Source organism: Pseudophryne corroboree, chromosome 7 (genome assembly GCF_028390025.1).
Source record: "Pseudophryne corroboree isolate aPseCor3 chromosome 7, aPseCor3.hap2, whole genome shotgun sequence".
NCBI lineage: Eukaryota > Metazoa > Chordata > Amphibia > Anura > Myobatrachidae > Pseudophryne > Pseudophryne corroboree.
In genome coordinates this window covers 104462750-104487542 of record NC_086450.1, presented here as the reverse complement: position 1 = coordinate 104487542, position 24793 = coordinate 104462750, and the positions used below count along the sequence as shown (strand labels likewise).

General features: G+C 49.1%; 1 protein-coding gene across 1 annotated transcript in view; it reads left to right on the top strand.

The window, feature by feature from the left end:
* Positions 1-24793, top strand: part of PPIG (peptidylprolyl isomerase G) — a 179067-nt gene that overhangs the window by 76879 nt on the left and 77395 nt on the right. Inside the window, exon 10 of the mRNA XM_063933515.1 lies at positions 7804-7965. Coding sequence (XP_063789585.1) covers positions 7804-7965 — 162 coding nt within the window. The remainder of the gene's footprint in view (positions 1-7803; positions 7966-24793) is intronic.

The following is a 24793-nucleotide window of genomic DNA, read 5'->3' as shown; positions in this document are numbered from 1 at the left end:
ATGCAGAGACCCCCCCCGTGACTGCTGTCACAGAAAGGTCTCTTAAGTCAATCAGAGAGCGCAACGTCCTGGCACTCTGCTGATTGGCTGCGCGTCTGAGCTGTCAGACAGCGCATCGCAAAGCCTCTCCATTATACTCAATGGTGGGAACTTTGCGGTTAGCGGTGAGGTCACCCACGGTCAGCGGCTAACCGCGGGTAACCCCACCGCTGACGGCAAAGTTCCCACCATTGAAAGTAATGGAGGGAGCTGTGCGATGCGCTGTCTGAGCTCACACGCGCATACAGCCAATCAGGTGAGTGCAACGAAGTAGCACTTCCTGATAGGCTGAAGAGACAGGAGTCACGTGGGGTCCCGGCATTCGGGGGAAAGGGGTCCCATGTGTAAACATGGGACCCCTTTCAGTCCGCTGGTCCGGGTGTTCGTTTATTTTTTTTGCCAAGTACGAGGATTTATATCTGGACACTGGATTGAGGTGAGTATAATTTTATTCACAGGTACCCCGGATCGTCGGATCAGGAGACGTGGCAGTCGGCGGGTCAACATAGGTAAGTATGTGTGTGTCGGCAGGTGTGCAATAAAGTTTTACTCTCAAGGTGTGTGTCTCCTGTTTTTATTTGGGTATTTTTTTTCCAGTAGTACTACAGGTACCAGCGGGCCCATTTTTCTCCCGCATGCTGGTACTTGTGGTTCTCCAAGTACCAGCTTGCGGTGAGGCTTGCTGGGACTTGTAGTACTACAGGAAAAAACAATATTCTTGTCATATTCTCAAGGCTATCAGCCCCCCATCCGCAGCCCTTGGATGGGGGGGGACAGCCTCGGGCTTCACCCCTGGCCCTTGGGTGGCTAAGGGGGGGACACCCCTTGATTGAAGGGGTCCCCACTCCCCCAGGGTACCCCGGCCAGGGGTGACTAGTTGGATATTTAATGCCACGGCCGCAGGGCGCTGTGTAAAAGTGACCCCCGGCTGTGGCATTATCTGTCCAGCTAGTGGAGCCCGATGCTGGTGTTAAAAATACGGGGGACCCCTACTCTTTTTGTCCCCCGTATTTTTTGCACCAGGCGCAGAGCCCGGTGCTGGTTTTAAAAATACGGGGGATCCCCTGTCCATTTTCCCCCCGGATTTTTAGAACCAGGACCAGCTCGAAGAGCACGAGGCTGGTTATGCTTTGGAGGGGGGACCCCACGCCATTTTTTTCCGTGTTTTTTCCTGTTTTCCCCCGTTTTTTAAAAATCGGAACAAAATCCGTCAAATCGGCCGTTTTTCGTCAGCGGGACTGTCGAATCCGTTTTTTATTGAATATGGTCAATTTCGGCACCCACTTGCCGAAATTAGACGGTCGAATTGTGTCGAATTAAAAAACGGCCGAAAAATTGCCGCGATTCGCCGCTAATTGCATATACCCCTATAGGTTACAAAATAGATTTCAGTTTTACATCTGAATCAGTTTTTTACAACGGGTCTACCGGTTTCAGCAGACAAATCTGCAGTCCTTCAGTAGGCAGTTCAGCAGTTTTGATCCCTGTTCCTGTACATCAGAGGGGACAGGGATTCTACTCCAAACTGCTTGTCGTTCTGTCAGGCCCATCCTGAACCTGAAGTAATTAAATCAGTACCTGACCGTTTATCGTTTCAATTTTCGATTTTAAGTCAGTCATTGTGGGATTAGAAATGGCAAAGTTCCTTGTATCCCTGGACGTAAAAGATGCACATCTACACATCCCGATTTGGGAACTGCATCAGACATTCCTGCGCTTTGCAATCTTAAAGGACTGCTGTCTGTTTTGGGCACTGCCATCTGGTGTAAACACGGGGCGCCGAGGATAAACTGAAGTCATGTTGGTCATGATTGCACTCCTCAGATATCTGGGAGTAACCATAATTCCATACCTGGACGACCCATTGATCAAACACCTTCGGAAATAACTCTTTTGGAACATGCCGCCCTGACATACAGGATTCTCATACAGAAAGGTTGGATAGTCAATTTTAAGAAATCCAGCCTCGTACCATCCTAGCAACTACTGTTTCTGGGGATGATCCTTTACAGGCTCACGTATTTCTCCTGGATGACAAAGTCAACAACATCTGACAAATGGTCCAGATGGTACTCAGAACGAAGACAGTGTCGCTACATCTCTGCATTCACCTGCTAGGGAAGATGGTAGCTGACTTTGAGGCACTACAATTCGGTCAATTCCACTCGTGACCCTTTCAGCTGGATGTTCTGTCACGATAGTCAGGCTCTCATCTGCACCTGCATCAGACGATCCACTTATCCCCTCAGATAAGGGTCTCTTTCCTTTGGTGGCTTCAGACAAATAACATCACAGCAGGAAGACTATTCAGAGTTTGGAAATGGATTATCTTGATGACCGATGCAAGCCTCAGAGTTTGGGGCGCGGTGGTCCTTGATTGTCCGTTCCAGGGTCGTTGGGCAGATTAAGTGAGCATACTTCCCATAAATGTGTTGGAATTCAGGGTGATTTACAATGCAGTGCAAGTACAGTTGGGCAATGCAACTCTGTTGTATCAACAGACAAGGCGGGACTCTAAGTCGCATGGCGATGTGTGAGGTCTCTCAGATGGACAGTCAGAAGGTGATCTTTTCAGCGGTGTTCATCCATGGAGTAGACAACCGGGAAGTGGATTATCTTAGTCGCCAGGATCTTCAGCCCGGAGAATGGACTCTCCATCCAGATGTGTTCCGGGCTCTAGTTCGACTGTGGGGATGTCCTCAAATAGACCTCATGGCCTCCCGGTTGAACTCTCAGTTACCAAGATGCATGTCAAGGATACTGGATCCAGCAGCAATGGCGCATTAACAGTCCCCTGGCATTACGACCTGGTCTACCTGTTTCCTCCAATTCCACTTCTTCCCCGCGTGTTCAAACGCATCAAACACGAGTCAGTCATGGTAATCTTGGTGGCATCAGATTGGCCTCAGCGGGCCTGGTTCTCTGTCTTCAAATACGGCTTACAGACTATTTGTGGCCCCTACCGCTTTGTTCCGATCTCTTGCAGCAGAGCCCATTCGTATGCCACAGCTTAATGCGGCTGCATTTAACGTGGTGGCTGAGACGCAAAGGAAATTTGGGACTTTGTTATTCCCACTCGCCTGGAAACCTGCTACAGCTGCCCATTATTACCGCATTTGGTGCTCTTATGTGTCATGGTGTGCGCGTCAGAGTTTTCAGTCAACAGTTTTTCGTTTTTCGTTTGTCTTTACTGTTTACTCTCTCTGCAGACAGATCTCAATGCTGTGCTTCCATTGGGTTCCTTAAAAGTTCTGGTCTCTCTTGTTCCACCTAAAGTTTGCAGACCGCATTTCAGCCCCGGCAATAGCTTCCCCTATGAGTGTGCAGCACCAGTTACCACAACAGGTGTACCAGGCTATACTTGTCAATCCTGTCCCTCCCCCATGGATGGACATGTTCTCTGCCTCAGTGCAGAGTCTGGATGCCTTTCACCATATGTTGCAGGGCCAGGGACCCTTGCCTAGTAACACTGCTAAGCATGCTGTGCCATCCTCACAGTCTGCGCTGCTTTACAATTCTGAAGAATCCTCTGATAATGCAGGAACATGGAACTTTTTGTTGCATGTTCCTAAAAGGCTGAGTTCATTTTACCCCCTTCCAGCAGCGGATTGTACTAAGTGGAAAAATCCCCTAGCTGTTGACTCCTCCTATGTGACACGTTTAGTAAAAAGCTCTACCTTAACCTATCCCTACTGCATCCTCCCAGAAGGAGACGATGCCGGTCTTAAATCTATATATTCTCTCACAGGAGATATTTCTTGCACTGCCACAGCAACTGCCTGGGTGGCTAAGGCTATTGAGAGCTGGGTAGATGTCCTAGAGAACAGTTTCTCCTCAGATGCTACATTGGAGCAACTGTCATTCACTGCAAATATCAGAAATGCAACATTTTATATTGAAGTGGCTCTGGATACTACCCTCCTAACCTCCAAAGCTTCAGCATTGGTGGCCCATTGCATTATTTGACTTCTCTCATGGAAAGCTGACACAGATTCCAGGAAAGCGCTTAAAGCACTCCCTTATACGGATGAGATTATTTTTGGACCTGAGCTGGACAAAATTATCACTACTCTCGTGGCCTCTAAAACAGCTTTCCTGCCTTCAGCCTCCTCTTTCCAGCCTTGGACTTCCTCCTTTCGCCCCCAAGGCAAGGCCAGAGGGCAAGCCTTTCCTTGGCTGTCACATTCCACAAAGGCCTCTAAGCCCAAAACCAAGCAGGACTGGGCTAACAGACACCCAGCTAATAAACCCTCCGTCTAACCAAACGGGCCTCCTCCTGGGAGATCCCAGGGTGGGAGGCCGATTTAATTAAATTCGCATACTATTGGCAGCCGATCACAACAGACGCCTGGTTACAGAAAGTGGTCTCTCATGGGTACCCCCTCTCTTTCATAAGACAACCTCCCCGACAGTACTTTCACAAAAGCCCTCGCGCAGAACTCAGGCTCTCCGTTCGGCTTTTCACTCCTTTACTACAGTCAAAAATGATCATTCCTGTCACAAAGGTGCCAGGGCTTTTACTCGACTGGTTCAGAAACCCAATGGGTCTCATCGGCCCATCCTCATCCTCAATTACTAAACAGATATCTGCGTGCCCATGTTTCGTATGGAAATCCTCCGTTCCATTGTCCTGGCTATGCAGCCTGGGGACGGTATGGTCTCTCTGGACATCCAGGACGCTTACCTACATATGCCTATAGCACCCTCTTTTCAGCAGTACCTTTTTGTTTTGCTGTCCTACACCAGCATTTCCAATTTCAGGCACTGCCTTTTGGATCTTCTATGGCACAGAGTATTTACCAAACTCATGGCTCTCATGGTGGCTCAGCTTCGACAGGGGATCAGAATACTTCCTTATCTGGAATAACTGCTGATGCTGGCACACTCTCCAGATGTCCTCAGCCGCCATCTTCAAGTAACCATAGCCTTCCTGCAGAGTCACAGTTGGCTAATCAACTGGAAAAGGTCTTCCCTGATCCCCTCTTAGTATGGTACATCTGGGAGCTCTTCTGTATATTCATATGCAGAGAATCTTCCTACCTATGGGTGCGTAGGCTCCTACAGTCACAGAGTGTCCATTCACTCCACAATGCAGACCTTGGAATCCATGGTATCCACCTTCGACATGGTGGAAAATCGCCTGCCCATCAACATCCTGGAGCTCCTGGCAGTGTACAGAGCGATCAGTCTGACGCTAGACCTTCTCCAGGGTTGACCTGTTCAAGTCCAATCTGACAACGTGACTATGGTAGCTTACCTCAACCATCAGGGAGGCATGCAAAGTCTGGCTGCCATGAGGGAAGTGGTGTGCATTCTCACTTGGGCGGAACGTCATTTTCCGGCTATCTCTGCAGTGTTCATCCCAGGAGTCCTCAACTGGGAAGCGGACTTCCAAAGCTCAGGCGAGTGGATTCTACATCCGATGGTCTCTCAGGTTCTAGTGGACAAGTGGAGCCTACCAGATGTGGATCTCATGGCCTCACGCCACAGCCACAAATTGCCTGTATGCAGGTCCAGGACCAGGGAAACCCGTAGCTTCTTTCGTGGTGGTGCGGTACATTCAATCTGGCATACATGTTCTCTCCTCCAGTCTCACTTCTTCCGAGAGTTCTTCTTAAGTTGAGTCGGGAAGGAGGCACCGTGTTTCTCATAGCTCCAGACTGGCCAAGGCGCCATTGGTTTGCAGACTTGCAGGTGGTCTCAATAGACACTCACTTCAGGCTTCCTCTACGGCCAGATCTGCTGACTTGGGTTCCATGTCTACACCTAGACCTACCTTGTCTGTCTTTGACGGCATGGCTCTTGAGTCATCCCTCTTAAGATCTTTTCTAAGGGCTTCTCACGTTCTGTTGTTCAGGCGATGCTTAAGGTTCGTAAACCTGCCTTCGCTTGGATTTACTACAGGATTTGACACTTCTTTTCATTGGTGTTCCCCCAGGGGCTATTCTAATCCTACTGTCTTCAGAGTTGCGAGAGTTCTTGCCTTTCTCCAGGCAGGGTTGGACTTAGACCTCCATCTGGCTTCTGATTGGTTCCAGTGGATGATCACTTCCCTACCTGATATCAGGACCTTCTTTCAGGGAGTTCCATTTGGCCCTCCTGTGGCTCCGTGGGATTTGTCTTTAGTTCTCCGGGCTTTACAAGCATTTCCATTTGGACTCCGTGGACCTCAAGTGGCTCACGGGGAAAACTCTCTTCCTCCTTGCTTCTGGCCGCAGAGTGTATGACTTGGGAACACTGTCGCTCCCCCTTTTTGATTTTCCATCCTGACATATCTGTCCTCAGATTAGATCTGGCTACCTTCCTAAAGTTATTTCCAGATTTCATATTAATGAAGTGATTGTAGTTCCAGCTTTTCATTTTCCAATTCTTTCCACAAGCAAAGCTTTGCTTGACACTGTACATGCACTTCACATTATGTGGATCGAACCAAATCTTTCCGTAAATCTGATGCTCTCTCTGTGTCATATGGTTTTCACAAAAGGGCCTCGCCTGCTAACAAACAGACCTTGGCTCGATGGTTTAGAATTACTATTTCTCAGGCATACATGGAGGCGGACCTCTATCTGAATGTGGTCACAGCTCATTCCACTCGATCTGTGGGGCGCTCATGGGCGGCTAGTCGCGGAGCGCCTGCTGAACAGTTGTGCAAAGCGGACACGTGGTTTTCCGTCCACACTTTCCTTCGTTTCTACTCATTTGATACCTTTGCCTCCCAGGATGCTGCCTTTGGGTGACTGGTTCTCTGAACAGCTCAGGAATGTCCTTTTTCCTATGGGAACTGCTTTGGGAGATCCCCATGGTATCCCTGTGGATCCCTATTGACCCTGAAGAAAATAAGGGTTATGGTAGACATAACTTTTTTTTTTTCTTTTTTACTCTTTCTTAGAAGTCCTTAGGGTCCACAGGGCACCCACCCTGACACACCTGACTTCTATGGGTGTTACTAGATCTCCTTTTCTACTGTAAGTGTGTTTCTTGTGTGTACCGTTCTTCTCTGTCCTACTCCTGCCTTGGGATTAACTGGCTGGCCTCTGGCTGAGGGTGGGTTATAGGGGGAAAGGGACCAGCACATCCTGGGAACTAACGCTTTAACTGTTTGGTCACCATTCTTCTCCAATAACCTATACCCCCTATGGTATCCCTGTTGTCCCTATAGAACAATAAGAGTTATGGTAGACTTACTTTTGGCGCTAAGGCATCTAGCTCTCTGGCTGGATCAGAGATGTGGAATAACTGAACACTGCTGCCATCATATCTGTGCCCTGATCACATTGCTTATTCCCTTTATCTGCTTGCTACTGCATTTTTCCCTGTCTCGTGGCCAGCTTTTTCTCTCTGAAGTGGCTATGCATACACTCCTTCTACACTTGCACAAGTTTCTCCAGGTACTTTGAGGTGCATAGTAGGTGGCATGTCAGGTGTTCAAATGGACATAAGGTTGCATGTGGGGATGACTGAAAGGGTATTGAAAAGCATGTGTCTTGTTGAAGTGGGAAGATTTTAATATTAAACTACTGTATGTCACACATTAATGCCTCCAAATTAGGATATCCCACACAGCTGCAACCTTGTGCCCATATATTTGCTCTTCAGAAACTAGATTTGCCCCCCTCCGTGAGGAACACATTGCTTGAAGACCACTGGGACAGAGGACATATGTTGAAACTAAGCTTCCCTGTTTGTTATGGGTGTGGCTTGTGCTGCTCATGAAATATTTTGTCTTGAGACTTAGTAATGATTTCTTTTTTTTTTTTTTGTTAGTTCTGAGAGTGAAAATGAAGATCAAGAAGTTCAAGTAACATCTACTGTCCGTCCAGAGGAAATCCCCACCGTGCCAGAAAACAAGTTTTTGATGAGAAAAAGCCCACAAAGAGCAGATGAGAGAGAAAGCAGAGCAACTGAGCGGGAACGTGAGAGAGAAAGGTATGCTGTGTTTACTGGAGGTTGTGTTTTCCAGATCTATACACAAAACTATGCTTATGCAGCTGACTAGTCTGCAGTAAAAAGGCAGACAACAAAACAGGATTAGAAAGTCAATGTGACATAGACTTGACACAGTTAAATGTTCACAACCAAACTAGACACGAGGAATGTCAACACATCAAGTCTACACAAGAAAGGTTAACTAAACCTAAATTTAGTTGTAAACATCGGCCAAAGACAAAATTATCGGTAATGATGTCGACAGCAGGTAATTCAGACACAGGTCAACAGTGTAAAAGTCTACAAAATACCACCCAACCAAATGAGGTTAACAACCTGGAATATCGACAGATGTAAAAACTGGTAAAGTCGCTGTAGGCTAATAAGTACATGTAGACACATAAAAAATGTATCCAGCAGAACACACTGTTTAAGATACATAAATATGATACACCGAGTCTGTTCCGATAACAAGATGCATACCCTTATCCATTGGCCAATGATTGTTCATCTAGTTTAGGGGTAGCCAACTTCGGAGCTACCAACAGTTTTCTAGACCACCTAGCTTGTGCACAGGTGTGTTCATTACTCACTGACGCATTTTAAAAGATCCTGAGGTGGAGCTAATTACTTCACGTGATTCTGTGAGGAGACCTGGAAAATGCATATTTCTCTAACGTCCTAGTGGATGCTGGGAACTCCGTAAGGACCATGGGGATTAGCGGGCTCCGAAGGAGGCTGGGCACTCTAGAAAGATCTTAGACTACCTGGTGTGCACTGGCTCCTCCCACTATGACCCTCCTCCAAGCCTCAGTTAGATTTCGTGCCCGGCCGAGGTTGGATGCACACTAGGGGCTCTCCTGAGCTCTTAGAAAGTTATAGTCTTAGAATTTGTTATTTTCAGTGAGACCTGCTGGCAACAGGCTCACTGCAGCGAGGGACTAAGGGGAGAAGAAGCGAACTCGCCTGCTTGCAGCCGGATTGGGCTTCTTAGGCTACTGGACACCATTAGCTCCAGAGGGATCGACCGCAGGCCCAGCCTTGATGTTCGGTCCCGGAGCCGCGCCGCCGTCCCCCTTACAGAGCCAGAAGCAAGAAGATGGTCCGGAAAATCGGCGGCATGAAGACTCTGTCTTCACCAAGGTAGCGCACAGCACTGCAGCTGTGCGCCATTGCTCCTCTCACACACTTCACACTCCGGTCACTGAGGGTGCAGGGCGCTGGGGGGGGCGCCCTGAGGCAGCAATAAAAACACCTTGGCTGGCTAAAATACCTCAATATATGGCCCCAGGGGCTATATATGAGGTAAATACCCCTGCCAGAATTCCATAAAAAACGGGAGAATAGGCCGCGAAAAAGGGGCGGAGCCTATCTCCTCAGCACACTGGCGCCATTTTTCCCTCACAGCTCGGCTGGAGGGAAGCTCCCTGGCTCTTCCCTGCAATTCTACAGTACAGTAAGAGGGAAAAGAGAGGGGGGGCATTAAAATTGGCACTGTATACAGTATATTATATAAAAGCTATTAGGGACATAACTCAGTTAGTCCCTGTATATATATAGCGCTCTGGTGTGTGCTGGCATACTCTTACTCTGTCCCCCCAAAGGGCTTTTGTGGGTCCTGTCCTCGTTTAGAGCATTCCCTGTGTGTCTGCGGTGTGTCGGTACGGCTGTGTCGACATGTTGAATGAGGAGGCTTATATGGTGACAGAACAGAGGCCGATATATGTGATGTCGCCCCCTGTGGGGCCGACACCAGAGTGGATGGATAGGTGAAAGGTATTAACCGACAGTGTCAACTCCTTACATAAAAGGGTGGATGACGTAACAGCTGTGGGACAGCCGGCTTCGCAGCCCGCGCTTGCCCAGGCGTCTCAAAGGCCATCAGGGGCTCAAAAACGCCCGCTCTCTCAGATGGCAGACACAGATGTCGACACGGAGTCTGACTCCAGTGTCGACAAGGTGGAGACATATACACAATCCACTAGGAACATCCGTGACGTGATCCCGACAATAAAAAATGTGTTATACATTTCTGACTTTAACCCAAGCACCTCTAAAAATGGGTTTTAGGTTTGGGGAGAAAAAACAGGCAGTGTTTTGTTCCCCCATCAGATGAATAAATGAAGTGTGTGTGAAAGCGTGGGTTCCCCCGTTAAGAAACTGGTAATTTATAAAAAGTTACTGATGGCGTACCCTTTCCCGCCAGGTGGATAAGTTACGCTGGGAGATATCCCCTAGGGTGGATAAGGCGCTCACACGTTTGTCAAAAAAGGTGGCACTGCCGTCTTAGGATACGGCCACTTTAATAGGTACCTGTTGATAAAAAACAGGAGGCTATCCTGAAGTCTGTATTTACACACTCAGGTACTAGACTGAGACCTGCAGATAGTGCTGCTGCAGCGTGGTCGGTGACCCTGTCAAACAGGGATACTAGTTGGAAAACATAAAAACATATTAAAGACGTAGTCTTATATATGGGGGATGCACAGAGGGATATTTTGCCGGCTGGCATCCAAAATAAATGTAATGTCCATTCTGTCAGGAGGGTATTAGAGACCTGTCACTGGACAGGTGATGCTGACTTAAAAAGCGCATAGAGAGCCTTATAAGGGTGAGGAATTATTTGGGGATGGTCTCTGGGACCTCGTATCCACAGCAACTGCTGGGAAGAAATAATTTTACCTCAGGTTTCCTCACAGACAAAGGTACAGTCCTTTCGGCTTCAGAAAAGCAAGCTGGTCAAATGGCGCTTCCTTTCTGTACAGAGACAAGGGTAGAGGGAAAAAAGCTGCACCAGTCAGCCTGTTCCCAGAATCAAGATTCTTCCCCCGCCTCCTGTGAGGCCACACCATGACGCGGGTGCTCCACAGGTGTAGCCAGGTACGGTGGGGGGCCGTCTCAAAAATTTCAGCAATTAGTGGGCTCGCTCACAGGTGGATCCCTGTTTCTTTCAAGTAGTATTTCAGGGGTACAAGCTGGAATTCGAGATGTCTCCCCCCAGCCGTTTCCTAAAATATGCCTTGCTGACAACTCCCTCAGGCAGGGAGGCTGTGCTAGAGGCAATTAATAAGCGGTATTCCCAACAGGTAATACTCAAGGTGCCCCTACTTCAACAAGGACGGGGTTACTATTCCACACGGGTTAGGGTACCGAAACCGCATGGTTCGGTGTGACCCATTTTATATTTAAAATCCTTGAACACAAAAATTCAAGTTCAAGATGGAATCGCTCAGGGCGGTTATTCCAAGCCTGGACGAGGGGGATTACATGGTATCCTGGGACATCAAGGATGCTTACCTGCATGTCCCCATTTACCATCCTCGCCAGGAGTACCTCAGATTTGTGGTACAGGATTACCATTACCAAGTCCAGACACTGCCGTTTGGACTGTACATGGCACCGAGGGTGTTTTATCAGGGTAATGGCCGAAATGTTGATACTCCTTCAAAAAAAAAAGGGAGTTGTAATTATCCCGTACTTGGACAATCTCGTTATAAGGGCGAGGTCCAAGGAGCAGTTGGTAGTCGGGGTAGCACTATTTTGGAAAGTGCTACAACAGCATGGTTGGATTCTAAACAGTCCAAAGTCACAGCTGGTTCCTATGACACGTCTACTGTTCCTGGGGATGGTTCTGGACATAAACCAGAAATAGTGTTTCTCCCGGAGGAGAAAGCCAAGGAGTTGTCATCTCTAGTCAGAGACCTCCTGAAGCCAAAATAGGTAGCGGTGCATCATTGCACGCGAGTCCTGGGAAAAATGGTAGCTTCCTACGAAGCAATCCCATTAGGCAGGTTCCATACAAGAACTTTTCAGAGGGACCTGTTGGACAAGTGGTCCGGATCGCATTTTCCGATGCATAGGCTGATAACCCTGTCTCCAAGGACCAGGGTATCTCTACGGTGGTGGCTGCAGAGTGCCCATCTTCAAGAGGGCCGCAGGTTCGGCATACAGGACTAGGTCCTAGTGACCATGGATTCCAGCCTTTGAGGCTGGGAGGCAGTCACACAGGGAAGAAATTTCCAGGGACTTTGGTCAAGTCAGGTTATTTCCCTACACATAAATATTCTGGACCTGAGGGCCATTTACAATGCCCTGAGGCCGGCAAGGCCTCTGCTTCAAAACCAGCCGGTACTGATCCAATCAGACAACATCACGGCAGTCGCCCATGTAAACCAACAGGGCGGCACAAGAAGCAGGATGGCGATGGCAGAAGCCACAAGGATTCTCCGATAGGCGGAAAATCATGTGTTAGCACTGTCAGCAGTGTTCATTCCCGGAGTGGACAACTGGGAAGCAGATCTTCTCAACAGACACGACCTCCACCCGGGAGAATGGGGACTTCCTCCAGAAGTCTTCCAATAGGATTGTACACCATTGGGAAAGGCCACAGGTGGACATGATGGCGTCCCGCCTCAACAAAAAGCTATAAAAGATATTGCACCGGGTCAAGGGACCCTCAGGCGATAGCTATGGACGCTCTGGTAACACCGTGGGTGTACCAGTCGGTTTATGTGTTCTCCCCTCTGCCTCTCATACCAAAGGTACTGAGAATAATAAGAAGGCGAGGAGTAAGAACGATACTCGTGGATGGCCAAGAAGAGCTTGGTACCCAGAACTTCAAGAATTTATATCAGAGGACCCATGGCCTCTGCCACTCAGACAGGACCTGCGGCAGCAGGGGCCCTGTCTGTTCCAAGACTTACCGCGGCTGCGTTTGTCGGCATGGCGGTTGAACGACGGATCCTGAAGGAAAAGGGCATTCCGGAGGAAGTCATTCCTACGCTTACTAAAGCCAGGAAAGAGGTTACAGCAACTCATTATCACCGCATATGGCGAAAATATGTTGCATGGTGTGAGGCCGAAAGGGCCCCAACAGAGGAATTTCAACTAGGTCGATTTCTGCATTTCCTGCAAGCAGGAGTGACTATGGGCCTTAAATTGGGTTCCATTAAGGTACAGATCTCGGCTCTGTCGATTTTCTTTCAAAAAGAACTAGCTTCAGTACCTGAAGTTCAGACATTTATAAAAGGAGTGCTGCAGAGTCAGCCCCCGTTTGTGCCTCCTGTGGCACCTTGGGATCTCAACGTGGTGTTGAGTTTCTTAAAATCACATTGGTTTGAACCACTAAAAACCGTGGATCTGAAATATCTCACGTGGAAGGTGGTTATGTTATTGGCCTTGGCTTCTGCCAGGCGAGTATCAAAGTTGTCGGCTTTGTCTTGTAAAAGCCCTTATTTGATTTTCCATATGGATAGGGCAGAATTGAGGACTCGTCCCCAGTTTCTCCCAAAGGTGGTGTCAGCGTTTCACCTGAACCAGCCTATTGTGGTGCCTAGGCTACTAGGGACTTGGAGGACTCCAAGTTGCTAGACGTTGTCAGGGCACTGAAAATATATGTTTCCAGAACGGCTAGAGTCAGAAAATCTGACTCGCTGTTTATCCTATATGCACCTAACAAGCTGGGTGCTCCTGCTTCTAAGCAGACTATTGCTCGTTGGATTTGTAGTACAATTCAGCTTGCACATACTGTGGCAGGCCTGCCACAGCCAAAATCTGTCAATGCCCATTCCACAAGGAAGGTGGGCTCATCTTGGGCGGCTGCCCGAGAGGTCTCGGCTTTACAATTTTGCCGAGCAGCTACTTGGTCAGGGGCAAACACGTTTGCAAAAATTCTACAAATTTGATACCCTGGCTGAGGAGGACCTGGAGTTCTCTCATTCAGTGCTGCAGAGTCATCCGCACTCTCCCGCCCGTTTGGGAGCTTTGGTATAATCCCCATGGTCCTTACGGAGTTCCCAGCATCCACTAGGACGTTAGAGAAAATAAGAATTTACTCACCGGTAATTCTATTTCTCGTAGTCCGTAGTGGATGCTGGGCGCCCATCCCAAGTGCGGTTTATCTGCAATACTTGTACATAGTTATGGTTAACTAAATCGGGTTATTGTTGAGCCATCTGTTGAGAGGCTCTATTGTTTCATACTGTTAACTGTGTTTCATATCACGAGTTGTACGGTGTGATTGGTGTGGCTGGTATGAGTCTTACCCGGGATTCAAAATCCTTCCTTATTGTGTACGCTCGTCCGGGCACAGTACCTAACTGAGGCTTGGAGGAGGGTCATAGTGGGAGGAGCCAGTGCACACCAGGTAGTCTAAGATCTTTCTAGAGTGCCCAGCCTCCTTCGGAGCCCGCTAATCCCCATGGTCCTTACGGAGTTCCCAGCATCCACTACGGACTACGAGAAATAGAATTACCGGTGAGTAAATTCTTATTATCTGACCACTTCCTGAATGCTGCATTGATGCGCATGTGCACAGGCTCAGATTGTGTCTGATCTGGATAGCTCAGAAGTGAAAAAGAGGTCTGTAGCAGACAATTTGCAATTACTGTCAGTAATATCTTTATGATACTACTAATCATAGTACTAGTAGAGACCATGTATGTGACTTGGTTCGGGGACATAGGCATCTGCGGCCCAGTGGCTAGGTTTCTGCATCTAGAATTTCTGGTCTGTCCACTAGGGGGCACAGGAGGAAGTACGTTGGGTTTAGCTGAAGAGGGAGCGAGCAGGCACCAAAGGGTTATAATTTTTGTACCCAGCATGCTTCGGTCTCCCTTTCCCCTGTACCCTGGCCCGAACTCGATGGGAAGCGTCGCATCTGCGCCACGGTGCGGTAAGTGCCCAGCTCCCTGTGTTTGTGGTCCCAATTGCCAATCACTTTATATGAACAGCCTGTGGTTGGTGCCTTGCTTAATATAGGGTAGATCACTTATTGATATTTCTGAGTCAGCAACTAGGGGACACTGGAATATGCGGACACTAGGGTATAGACGGGTGGCTATAGGGAGCCTGGCACTTTAAATTTCTTAAGAAGTGTTACAGCTCCTACCCCTCTTTTCCCATCAGCCCTCAGTTTTAGAATTGTGCCGAGGGAGCCGGTCACGCTTGGTTGACCTCCAGCCTGGATATCTTTTTATTTGATTTTTATTTTATATTTTTGTTTCACTTAATTTCTGCAGCGAGGTACACTGGTGTTCCACAGGGAATAACATCGGGATGTAGAGTTGGATCTTGATCCAAGGCACCAACAGGTTAAAGCTTTGACTGTTCCCAGGAAGCACTGCACCGCCTCCTCTATAGCCCCATCTCCAGGCAACGGAGCTCGGTTTGTAATTTGGTGCCTGCAGTGCAGGTCACGAACAGGTGTGGCTGCGCTAGGCAGCCCTGAAGAGAGCTTTTTAGAAGACTTCAAGGTCCGCAGCACTTTCTATGTCTTTATGACATGCTGTGCTGCGGCTCCATCACCTCCCCCAACGGCGCTGCATACTCCCGCGGCCGGGTTCCTGGGTACTTGCAACGGAGACGCACCGGTTTTCAGCCACACCATGCGCTGCCACTGTCCAGGATCGCGTGGCTGCACTGCACGGAGGAGGTAAGAGGGTCCCCCAGGAGGGACCCGCCGGTAAATCGCGGTCTGCGCCGCTGGCATGGACACTGCCGCTCAGGGACCCCACTATATCCACCAGGGCAGGGAGCACAGGTCGGATTTACTAAAATCCATTTACAGAAAGCTCCACAGTACCCTGTGGTGAAGTCCAGCAGAGGGGATAAGGCGCTGACCTGATCCTACTGCTGCTGGTCCTGCCTTGGAGCTGCAATTCTCTCTCCCTCACTCCCGGACAGAGATTTTGGCCCCATTACATAGCTGGGCTGATCTCCGGGACTGCTGGGCACTGTAAATCCGCCTGTATCATCAGCGCTGTGCATTTACAGACACTTAAGTATTCTACATGTCATTTTAGACGGTGTTAGTTAAGAACAAGTGTACTGCTACCTGAATATTTAGTACAAGTGTTCTGTGATATACATCCAGTGTTTACTGTGCATTGTTATATCTGTCTGCATAAATATCTATATTGAATTTACTAGTCCAGTGCAGTTTTATTATTTATCTGTAATTCCTATATTGTACCTGTGACTGTGCCTGTAGCTGCTGTGTGGATTCCATTCTTGTGTATCGCACGTATTGCTATCACTATATTCTGTACCCTGGGGGCTAGGTGCGTCAGGGTCTCGTATAATATATAGTGCTACACAGGGTATACTGTTTGGTATTTCTCATTGTGTTTTTCAGTCACCCCATACCGCTTAAATCCTCTGTGCTCGGTGTTTACTGTCACATAACTACCGCTTAAATCCTCTGTGCTCGGTGTTTACTGTCACATAACGGGATTATTTGCTGGTATTGTTTGTCTGGCTATAATATACTGTTACGCCCTAAGGCTACATCCAATATAATGTCTGCTACACAGGGCGGGACATCCACGGACGCTCCTGCATCATGCAGTGCTGTCGCCACGGATTTACCAGTAGGGGAAGTGTTAGCTGCTGGTTCAGGCGCTGGGTGCCATACGTCTCCCAGTCCACCTGTGGCCAATCAGGACCCACCTTGGGCAGCGTTTTCAAATATGCTGACTACGCTTGGAACACGTCTTACGCCCCCTGTGGGACCTCCTGTGCCATTACAGCCACATATTGTCCCTGTAGTTATTTCGCCATGGGCGGATACTCTGTTACAACAATTAAATCAATCTTTGGTTAGACAAAAGTCTACCCCATGCCCTTCTGGAGCCAAGGGGTCATCTAAGCGGGCCATTTCTTTCTCACAATCCACTAATATTTCGAATAATTTTTCCGTCGAGGATGGGGAATTTACTGATCTGTCAGGCACTGATACAGTTGCTTCTGATGAGGAATCTACAACCAGGTTGATGTTCCTGACCTAGTGGAGGCTATCAAGCTGATTCTCCAAATTGATGATGACATTGATCCCCCTGCTACGTCTAAGAAACCTTATAAGTTTAAACGTCAGAAGGTTGCTAAAGTAGTTTTACCACATTCTGACATTTTTAATTGACATACGTCAGGAATCCTGGTCTTCTCCAGGAAATAAATTTTCCATGTCTAAGAAGATGCTAGCTCGTTATCCTATCCCTGCGGAGTTGAGTAACAAGTGAGAAACTCCACGGTCAGTGGACTCTCATGTCGTCCATCTGGTGGTGTCATCTACTCTGCCTGTCACCATGATCACCTCCCTGAAAGTACCGACGGATAAGCGTGTGGAGGGATGCCTGAAGTCTATTTTCTCTCGTACTGGTGCGGTACATAGACCCACTATGGCTGCCTCTTGGGCGGCAAAAGGAATTGAAGCATGGGTTCAAGCAATTGAGGATGAGCTGCCTCAGGATTTTTCTGACATTGCCATACAATATCTGTCGTATATTACCACAGCCTCTCACTATATTTAGGAGGCGGCCTCTAATGCGGGATTCATGGCATCCAAGGCGTCTACTACGTGTATCCTGGCTCGCCGGTTTCTGTGGTTGAGGTATGGAAAGTGGATCTGGACTTCAAAAAGACCTTGGAGGTGCTTTTAAGGGAGACATACTGTTTTGGGAGGATCTGAACAAGATTGTGACTGACTTGGCGACAGGCAAGACTGCGTTTCTCCCAAGTACTAATCCTTCTGCTCTGAAGGCTAAGAGTTCAACTTTTCGTTCCTTTCGACCTCCAGGTAAAGCAAAAGGTCAAGTGTACCCGAGACAGCCTCGTACTTCCAAAACCACTAAGCCCAAATCTAAACAATCCTGGGTCGCCCATCAGCCTGCTTCCAAACAAGACAAGCCTGCTGCATGACTGTGCAGGCCTCCCCCTGGGGGACCCCGGCTTCTGCAGTTCGCCCAGGCCCTGTTAAATACCACTTTGGACGCCTGGGTGCGGGAAGTTATCTCTCACGGGTACGCAATCTTTCAAGAGATGTCCCCCTCGCCAGTTCTGTCCAACGGTTATCCCCTCGGATCCATTGAAAGCGCAAGCTCTACACCTGGTTGTACAATCCCTTCTGGAAACAGGAGTGGTATTGCCGGTACCGCTGTCCCAGAGAGGCAGGGGCTACTATCCGACCCTGTTTCTAGTTTCGAAACCAAATGTGTCTTTCCGGCCTATACTCAACCTCTAATCATTACACAAGTTTGTGAGAGTGTCCAAATTCCGTATGGAAACCCTGCGCTCTATTGTGCTGGCCATGGAACCCGAGGACTATATGGTATCTCTGGACATACAGGGTGCTCACCTGCACATAAAGAGCAAGGAGCAACTAACAACTGCTGGATAGCGCCTGAAATATTGATAATAAAATGATTGTTATATTGTGAGATTGCTCTATCACCTGCGCTACCGTAAAACAATGTGTGTGTGTGTGTGTGTGTGTTTAGTAGAAAAACAAATATAATAGAAGAAGAAACGGCTGCGCAATGTGTAAGAGCAATTTGAAATAAGAGCTGACGTGTAACAAAAGTAATTTATTATGTTAATAACATTAATTGTAACACTTTAAAAATGGTTTTTATATTCCAACTAAAAGAAATATTCATGCAGAAATTAAAATGCAAAACACCTTGATCATATGCGTATGAGAGCTGAAGAATTGTATCCTTTGTTAAGGTTAGACAGAGGGTCCAATTACTGTCTTTAAATGAGTGTCCACAGTTCCAGTGAGCAACCGAACAGTATAGGACTGTTATAAAGTGCCGTGATTAGCAGTTTCAAAAGCAAGTAGATGCTGTAATTTTACACGTGATTAAGTACCTCTCCTAGGGCTGGTCCATACCGAGCTTCCTCGGTCATGCAGTCCTGCAGTGCCCAATGTTCGTCTGTGCGGCGGAGAAGCAAGCGTGCTGTCACCATGCAGCGGAAGATTGAACGTGCTGTATCAGGCAGTATATGGAGGTGTCAGCGGCGTGCTGGTACAAGTTGCCGGCGGCAATGAAAGAAGCCGAAGTATGGAGCCGGGATGTCGGTGGCTCAATAGGCAGCTTTACTACCTGTGCAATTAGCAAGATCAAGGTCAGAATAGACGGGCTCCGCAGGAGACTGGGCACTCTAAAAGAAAGATTAGGTACTATATCTGGTGTGCACTGGCTCCTCCCTCTATGCCCCTCCTCCAGACCTCAGTTAAGGAAACTGTGCCCGGAAGAGCTGACACAACAAGGAAAGGATTTGGAATCCAGGGTAAGACTCATAACAGCCACACCAATCACACCGTATAACTTGTGATAACCATACCCAGTTAACAGTATGAACAACTGAGCCTCAGTAACAGATGGCTCATAACAATAACCCTTTAGTTAAGCAATAACTATATACATGTATTGCAGAGAGTCCGCACTTGGGACGGGCGCCCAGCATCCACTACGGACTATGAGAAATAGAATTACCGGTGAGTAAATTCTTATTTTCTCTAACGTCCTAGTGGATGCTGGGGACTCCGTAAGGACCATGGGGATTATACCAAAGCTCCCAAACGGGCGGGAGAGTGCGGATGACTCTGCAGCACCGAATGAGCAAACACAATGTCCTCCTCAGCCAGGGTATCAAACTTGTAGAACTTTGCAAGAGTGTTTGAACCCGACCAAGTAGCTGCTCTGCAAAGCTGTAATGCCGAGACCCCTCGGGCAGCCGCCCAAGAAGAGCCCACCTTCCTTGTGGAATGGGCTTTTACTGATTTTGGAGGCAGCAAGCCAGCCGCAGAATGAGCCTGCTGAATCGTGTTACAGATCCAGCGAGCAATAGTTTGCTTTGAAGCAGGAGCACCCAGCTTGTTGGATGCATACAGGATAAACAGCGAGTCAGTTTTCTTGACTCCAGCCGTTCTGGCTACATAAATCTTCAAAGCCCTGACTACATCTAGTAACTTGGAATCCTCCAAGTCACGAGTAGCCGCAGGCACCACAATAGGTTGGTTCAAATGAAAAGATGACACCACCTTTGGCAGAAATTGCGGACGAGTCCGTAATTCTGCCCTGTCCATATGGAAAACCAGATAGGGGCTTTTACATGACAAAGCCGCCAATTCTGACACACGCCTAGCCGAAGCTAAGGCCAATAGCATGACCACTTTCCACGTGAGATATTTTAACTCCACGGTCTTAAGCGGCTCAAACCAGTGAGATTTCAGGAAACTCAACACCACGTTAAGATCCCAAGGTGCCACTGGTGGCACAAAAGGGGGCTGAATATGCAGCCCTCCCTTTACAAACGTCTGAACTTCAGGTAGAGAAGCTAGTTTTTTATGAAAGAAAATGGATAGGGCCGAAATCTGGACCTTAATGGACCCCAATTCTAGGCCCAAAGTCACTCCCGACTGTAGGAAGTGAAGGAAACGGCCCAGCTGGAATTCCTCTGTAGAGGCATTCCTGGCCTCACACCCAGCAACATATTTTCGCCGTATACGGTGATGATGTTTAGCCGTCACGTCCTTCCTAGACTTTATCAGCGTAGGAATAACCTCATCCGGAATCCCTTTTTTCTACTAGGATCCGGCGTTCAACCGCCATGCCGTCAAACGCAGCTGCGGTAAGTATTGGAACATACAAGGTCCCTGCTGCAACAGATCCTGCCCTAGAGGCAGAGGCCATGGGTCCTCTGTGAGCATTTCTTGCAGCTCTGAATACCAAGTCCTTCTTGGCCAATCCGGAAGAGGAGGAAACACATAAACCGACTGGAACATCCACGGTGTCACCAGTGCGTCTACAGCTATCGCCTGAGAGTCTCTTGACCTGGCGCAATACCTCTGTAGCTTTTTGTTGAGGCAGGATGCCATCGTGTCCACCTGTGGCAGTTCCCACCGACCTACAATCTGCGCGAAGACTTCTTGATGAAGTCCCCCCTCTCCCGGGTGGAGGTCGTGCCTGCTGAGGAAGTCTGCTTCCCAGTTGTCCACTCCCGGAATGAACACTGCTGACAGTGCTCGTACGTGATTCTCCGCCCATCGAAGAATTCTGGTGGCTTCCGCCATCGCCACCCTGCTCCTTGTGCCGCCTTGGCAGTTTACATGAGCCACTGCGGTGATGTTGTCTTATTGGATCAGCACCGATTGGTTGCGAAGCAGGGTCTCCGCTTGACTTAGGGCGTTGTATATGGCCCTTGGTTCCAGGATATTGATGTGAAGGCAAGTCTCCTGACTTGACCACAGCCCTTGGAAACTTCTTCCCTGAGTGACTGCCCCCACCCTCGGAGGCTTGCATCCGTGGTCACCAGGACCCAGTCCTGAATGCCGAACCTGCGGCCCTCGAGAAGGTGAGTACTCTGCAGCCACCACCGGAGAGACACCCTGGCCCCGGGGGATAGGGTGATTAACCGATGCATCTAAAGATGTGATCCGGACCACTTTGTCCAGTAAGTCCCATTAGAAGGTCCTCTCGTGGAACCTGCCGAAAGGAATGGCCTCGCATGATGCCACCATCCTTCCCAGGACTCGAGTGCAGTGATGCACTGACACCTGTTTTGGTTTTAATAGATTCCTGACCAGTGTCACGAGCTCCTGAGCTCTCTCTATCGGGAGATAAACCCTTTTCTTTTTCATCCACTAGGGGTCACTGGAGTACTCTTGGGATATGGACGGTGTTAGCAAGGACTGGGCACTGAATATTCAAATTTCAGTAACTCTCCTCCCCTCCATACTCCCCGAATACCTCAGTGTTTTTTCGGTGCTCACATGGACAGGAAGCACAAGTGTGGACCTCCAGAGGGGGACATACATTTTTTACTTTTAAACATTTTTGTTTTTCTTTTTTATACATTACAATCCCTTCCCAGCTTACACAAAAGCTCTGGGTACGGGATTATACAAGCTGCTGCGTGCAGCTCTTGGCGTGTCGGGCCTCACAAAGGAGCCCCCTCACAGCCACAAGCAGCTCAGCTAACAACAGCTGAGACTGCAGAAAGGACTGGACGGCGCTTGCTGGAAGAAGCCCCGTCAGAGCCCAAGTACATCAGCTACCTTCAGCTGAGGCTGCCGAACGGAGCTTGCTGTAGAAGCCCCGTCAGAGCACAGGAACCCAGGTATTTATGACGGGCGGTCAGCTGCCGCCCCGCCGTGTGGGGGGACTGCTATGTGCGTCGCCCGAGGCATCCCGCTGCTCCGTCCCCGCCACCGCTGTTATCAGGCCCCACCGCCGCTCCCCTATTCCCGGCCGCCGCTCAGAGGGACGCGCTGGACGGCCGCTGCAAGCGCCGTTCTCTGCGCTCCCTGCCTGTAATGCAATCAGACCGCGGACGGCGTTCAGGGCTGCCGCGGTCTGTCCCTGTAACGGCCGGAGGCTCCGTCGCTTAGGGGAAGGTAACTGCTCCCTTAGACCGCGGACAGCGTTCACTGCTGCCGCGGTCTGTCTCAATAACGGCCGGCAGCTCAGCACTGCCAGCGCTCCCTGCACACACTAAGGGTAGCAGGGGGGGGGGGGGGATGCCGGCGCCTCTGATCACTCAGACCGCGGACAGTGCACACTGCTGCCGCGGTCTGTCCCTGTAAAACAGCCCTCTAGTAACTAGTGGGCTCATGCTGGGCAGTCAGGAGTTTCCCTGTCCCTATTACTTGTAGCGCAGCTGCAGGGGGGAGAGATTATGCCACAGCAGCAGCAATAGACAGCCTATGCTAAAGAAGGGGCTGCATTGTGTTTTCTCTAACGTCCTAAGTGGATGCTGGGGACTCCGTAAGGACCATGGGGAATAGCGGCTCCGCAGGAGACTGGGCACATCTAAAGAAAGCTTTAGGACTATCTGGTGTGCACTGGCTCCTCCCCCTATGACCCTCCTCCAAGCCTCAGTTAGATCTCTGTGCCCGAACGAGAAGGGTGCACACTAGGGGCTCTCCTGAGCTTCTTAGTGAAAGTTTTAGTTTTAGGTTTTTTATTTTCAGTGAGACCTGCTGGCAACAGGCTCACTGCATCGAGGGACTAAGGGGAGAAGAAGCGAACTCACCAGCGTGCAGAGTGGATTGGGCTTCTTAGGCTACTGGACATTAGCTCCAGAGGGACGATCACAGGCCCAGCCATGGATGGGTCCCAGAGCCGCGCCGCCGGCCCCCTTACAGAGCCAGAAGACAGAAGAGGTCCGGAAAATCGTCGGCAGAAGACATCCTGTCTTCACCAAGGTAGCGCACAGCACTGCAGCTGTGCGCCATTGCTCCTCAGCACACTTCACACTTCGGTCACTGAGGGTGCAGGGCGCTAGGGGGGGGCGCCCTGAGCAGCAATAAAAACACCTTGGCTGGCGAAAATACATCACATATAGCCCCCAGGGCTATATGGATGAATTTTAACCCCTGCCAGAATTCATAAAAAAGCAGGAGAAAAGTCAGCGAAAAAGGGGCGGAGCCTATCTCCTCAGCACACTGGCGCCATTTTCCCTCACAGCTCAGTTGGAGGGAAGCTCCCCTGGCTCTCCCCTGCAGTCACTACACTACAGAAAGGGTTAAAAAAGAGAGGGGGGCACTAATTAGGCGCAGTATTAACAATACAGCAGCTATAAGGGGAAAAACACTTATATAAGGTTATCCCTGTGTGTATATATATATATAGCGCTTTGGTGTGTGCTGGCAAACTCTCCCTCTGTCTCCCCAAAGGGCTAGTGGGGTCCTGTCCTCTATCAGAGCATTCCCTGTGTGTGTGCTGTATGTCGGTACGTTTGTGTCGACATGTATGAGGAGAAAAATGATGTGGAGACGGAGCAGATTGCCTGTAATAGTGATGTCACCCCCTAGGGGGTCGACACCTGAGTGGATGAACTGTTGGAAGGAATTACGTGACAGTGTAAGCTCTGTATAAAAGACAGTGGTTGACATGAGACAGCCGGCTACTCAGCTTGTGCCTGTCCAGACGTCTCATAGGCCGTCAGGGGCTCTAAAGCGCCCGTTACCTCAGATGGCAGATATAGACGCCGACACGGATACTGACTCCAGTGTCGACGGTGAAGAGACAAATGTGACTTCCAGTAGGGCCACACGTTACATGATTGAGGCAATGAAAAATGTTTTACACATTTCTGATAATACAAGTACCACCAAAAAGGGGTATTATGTTCGGTGAGGAAAAACTACCTGTAGTTTTCCTGAATCTGAGAAATTAAATGAGGTGTGTGATGATGCGTGGTTTTCCCCCGATGATAACTGATAATTTCTAAAATGTTATTGGCATTATATCCTTTCCCGCCAGAGGTTAGGGTGCGTTGGGAAACACCCCCTAGGGTGGATAAAGCGCTCACACGCTTGTAAGGGCTCTACCCTCTCCTGAGATGGCCGCCCTTAAGGATCCTGCTGATAGAAAGCAGGAGGGTATCCTAAAATGTATTTACATACATACTGGTGTTATACTGCGACCAGCAATCGCCTCAGCCTGGATGTGCAGTGCTGGGTTGGCGTGGTCGGATTCCCTGACTGAAAATATTGATACCCTAGATAGGGACAGTATATTTTTGCCTATAGAGCATTTAAAAGATGCATTTCTATATATGCGTGATGCACAGCGGAATATTTGCCGACTGGCATCAAGTCTAAGTGCGTTGTCCATTTCTACCAGTAGAGGGTTATGGACACGTCAGTGGTCAGGTGATGCGTATTCCAAACGGCATTTGGAAGTATTGCCTTAACAAGGGGAGGAGTTATTTGGGGTCGGTCTTTCAGACCTGGTGGCCACGGCAACAGCTGGGAAATCCACGTTTGTACCCCAGGTCGCCTCTCAACATGAGAAGACGCCGTATTATCAGGCGCAGTCTTTTCGTGGACAAGCGGGCAAAATGTTCCTCATTTCTGCCCCGTGACAGAGGGAGAGGAAAAAGGCTGCAGAAATCAGCCAGTTCCCAGGAACAGAAACCCTCTCCCGCCTCTGCCAAGCCCTCAGTATGACGCTGGGGCTTTACAAGCAGAATCAGGCACGGTGGGGGGCCCGTCTCAATGAATTTCAGCGCGCAGTGGGCTCACTCGCAAGTAGACCCC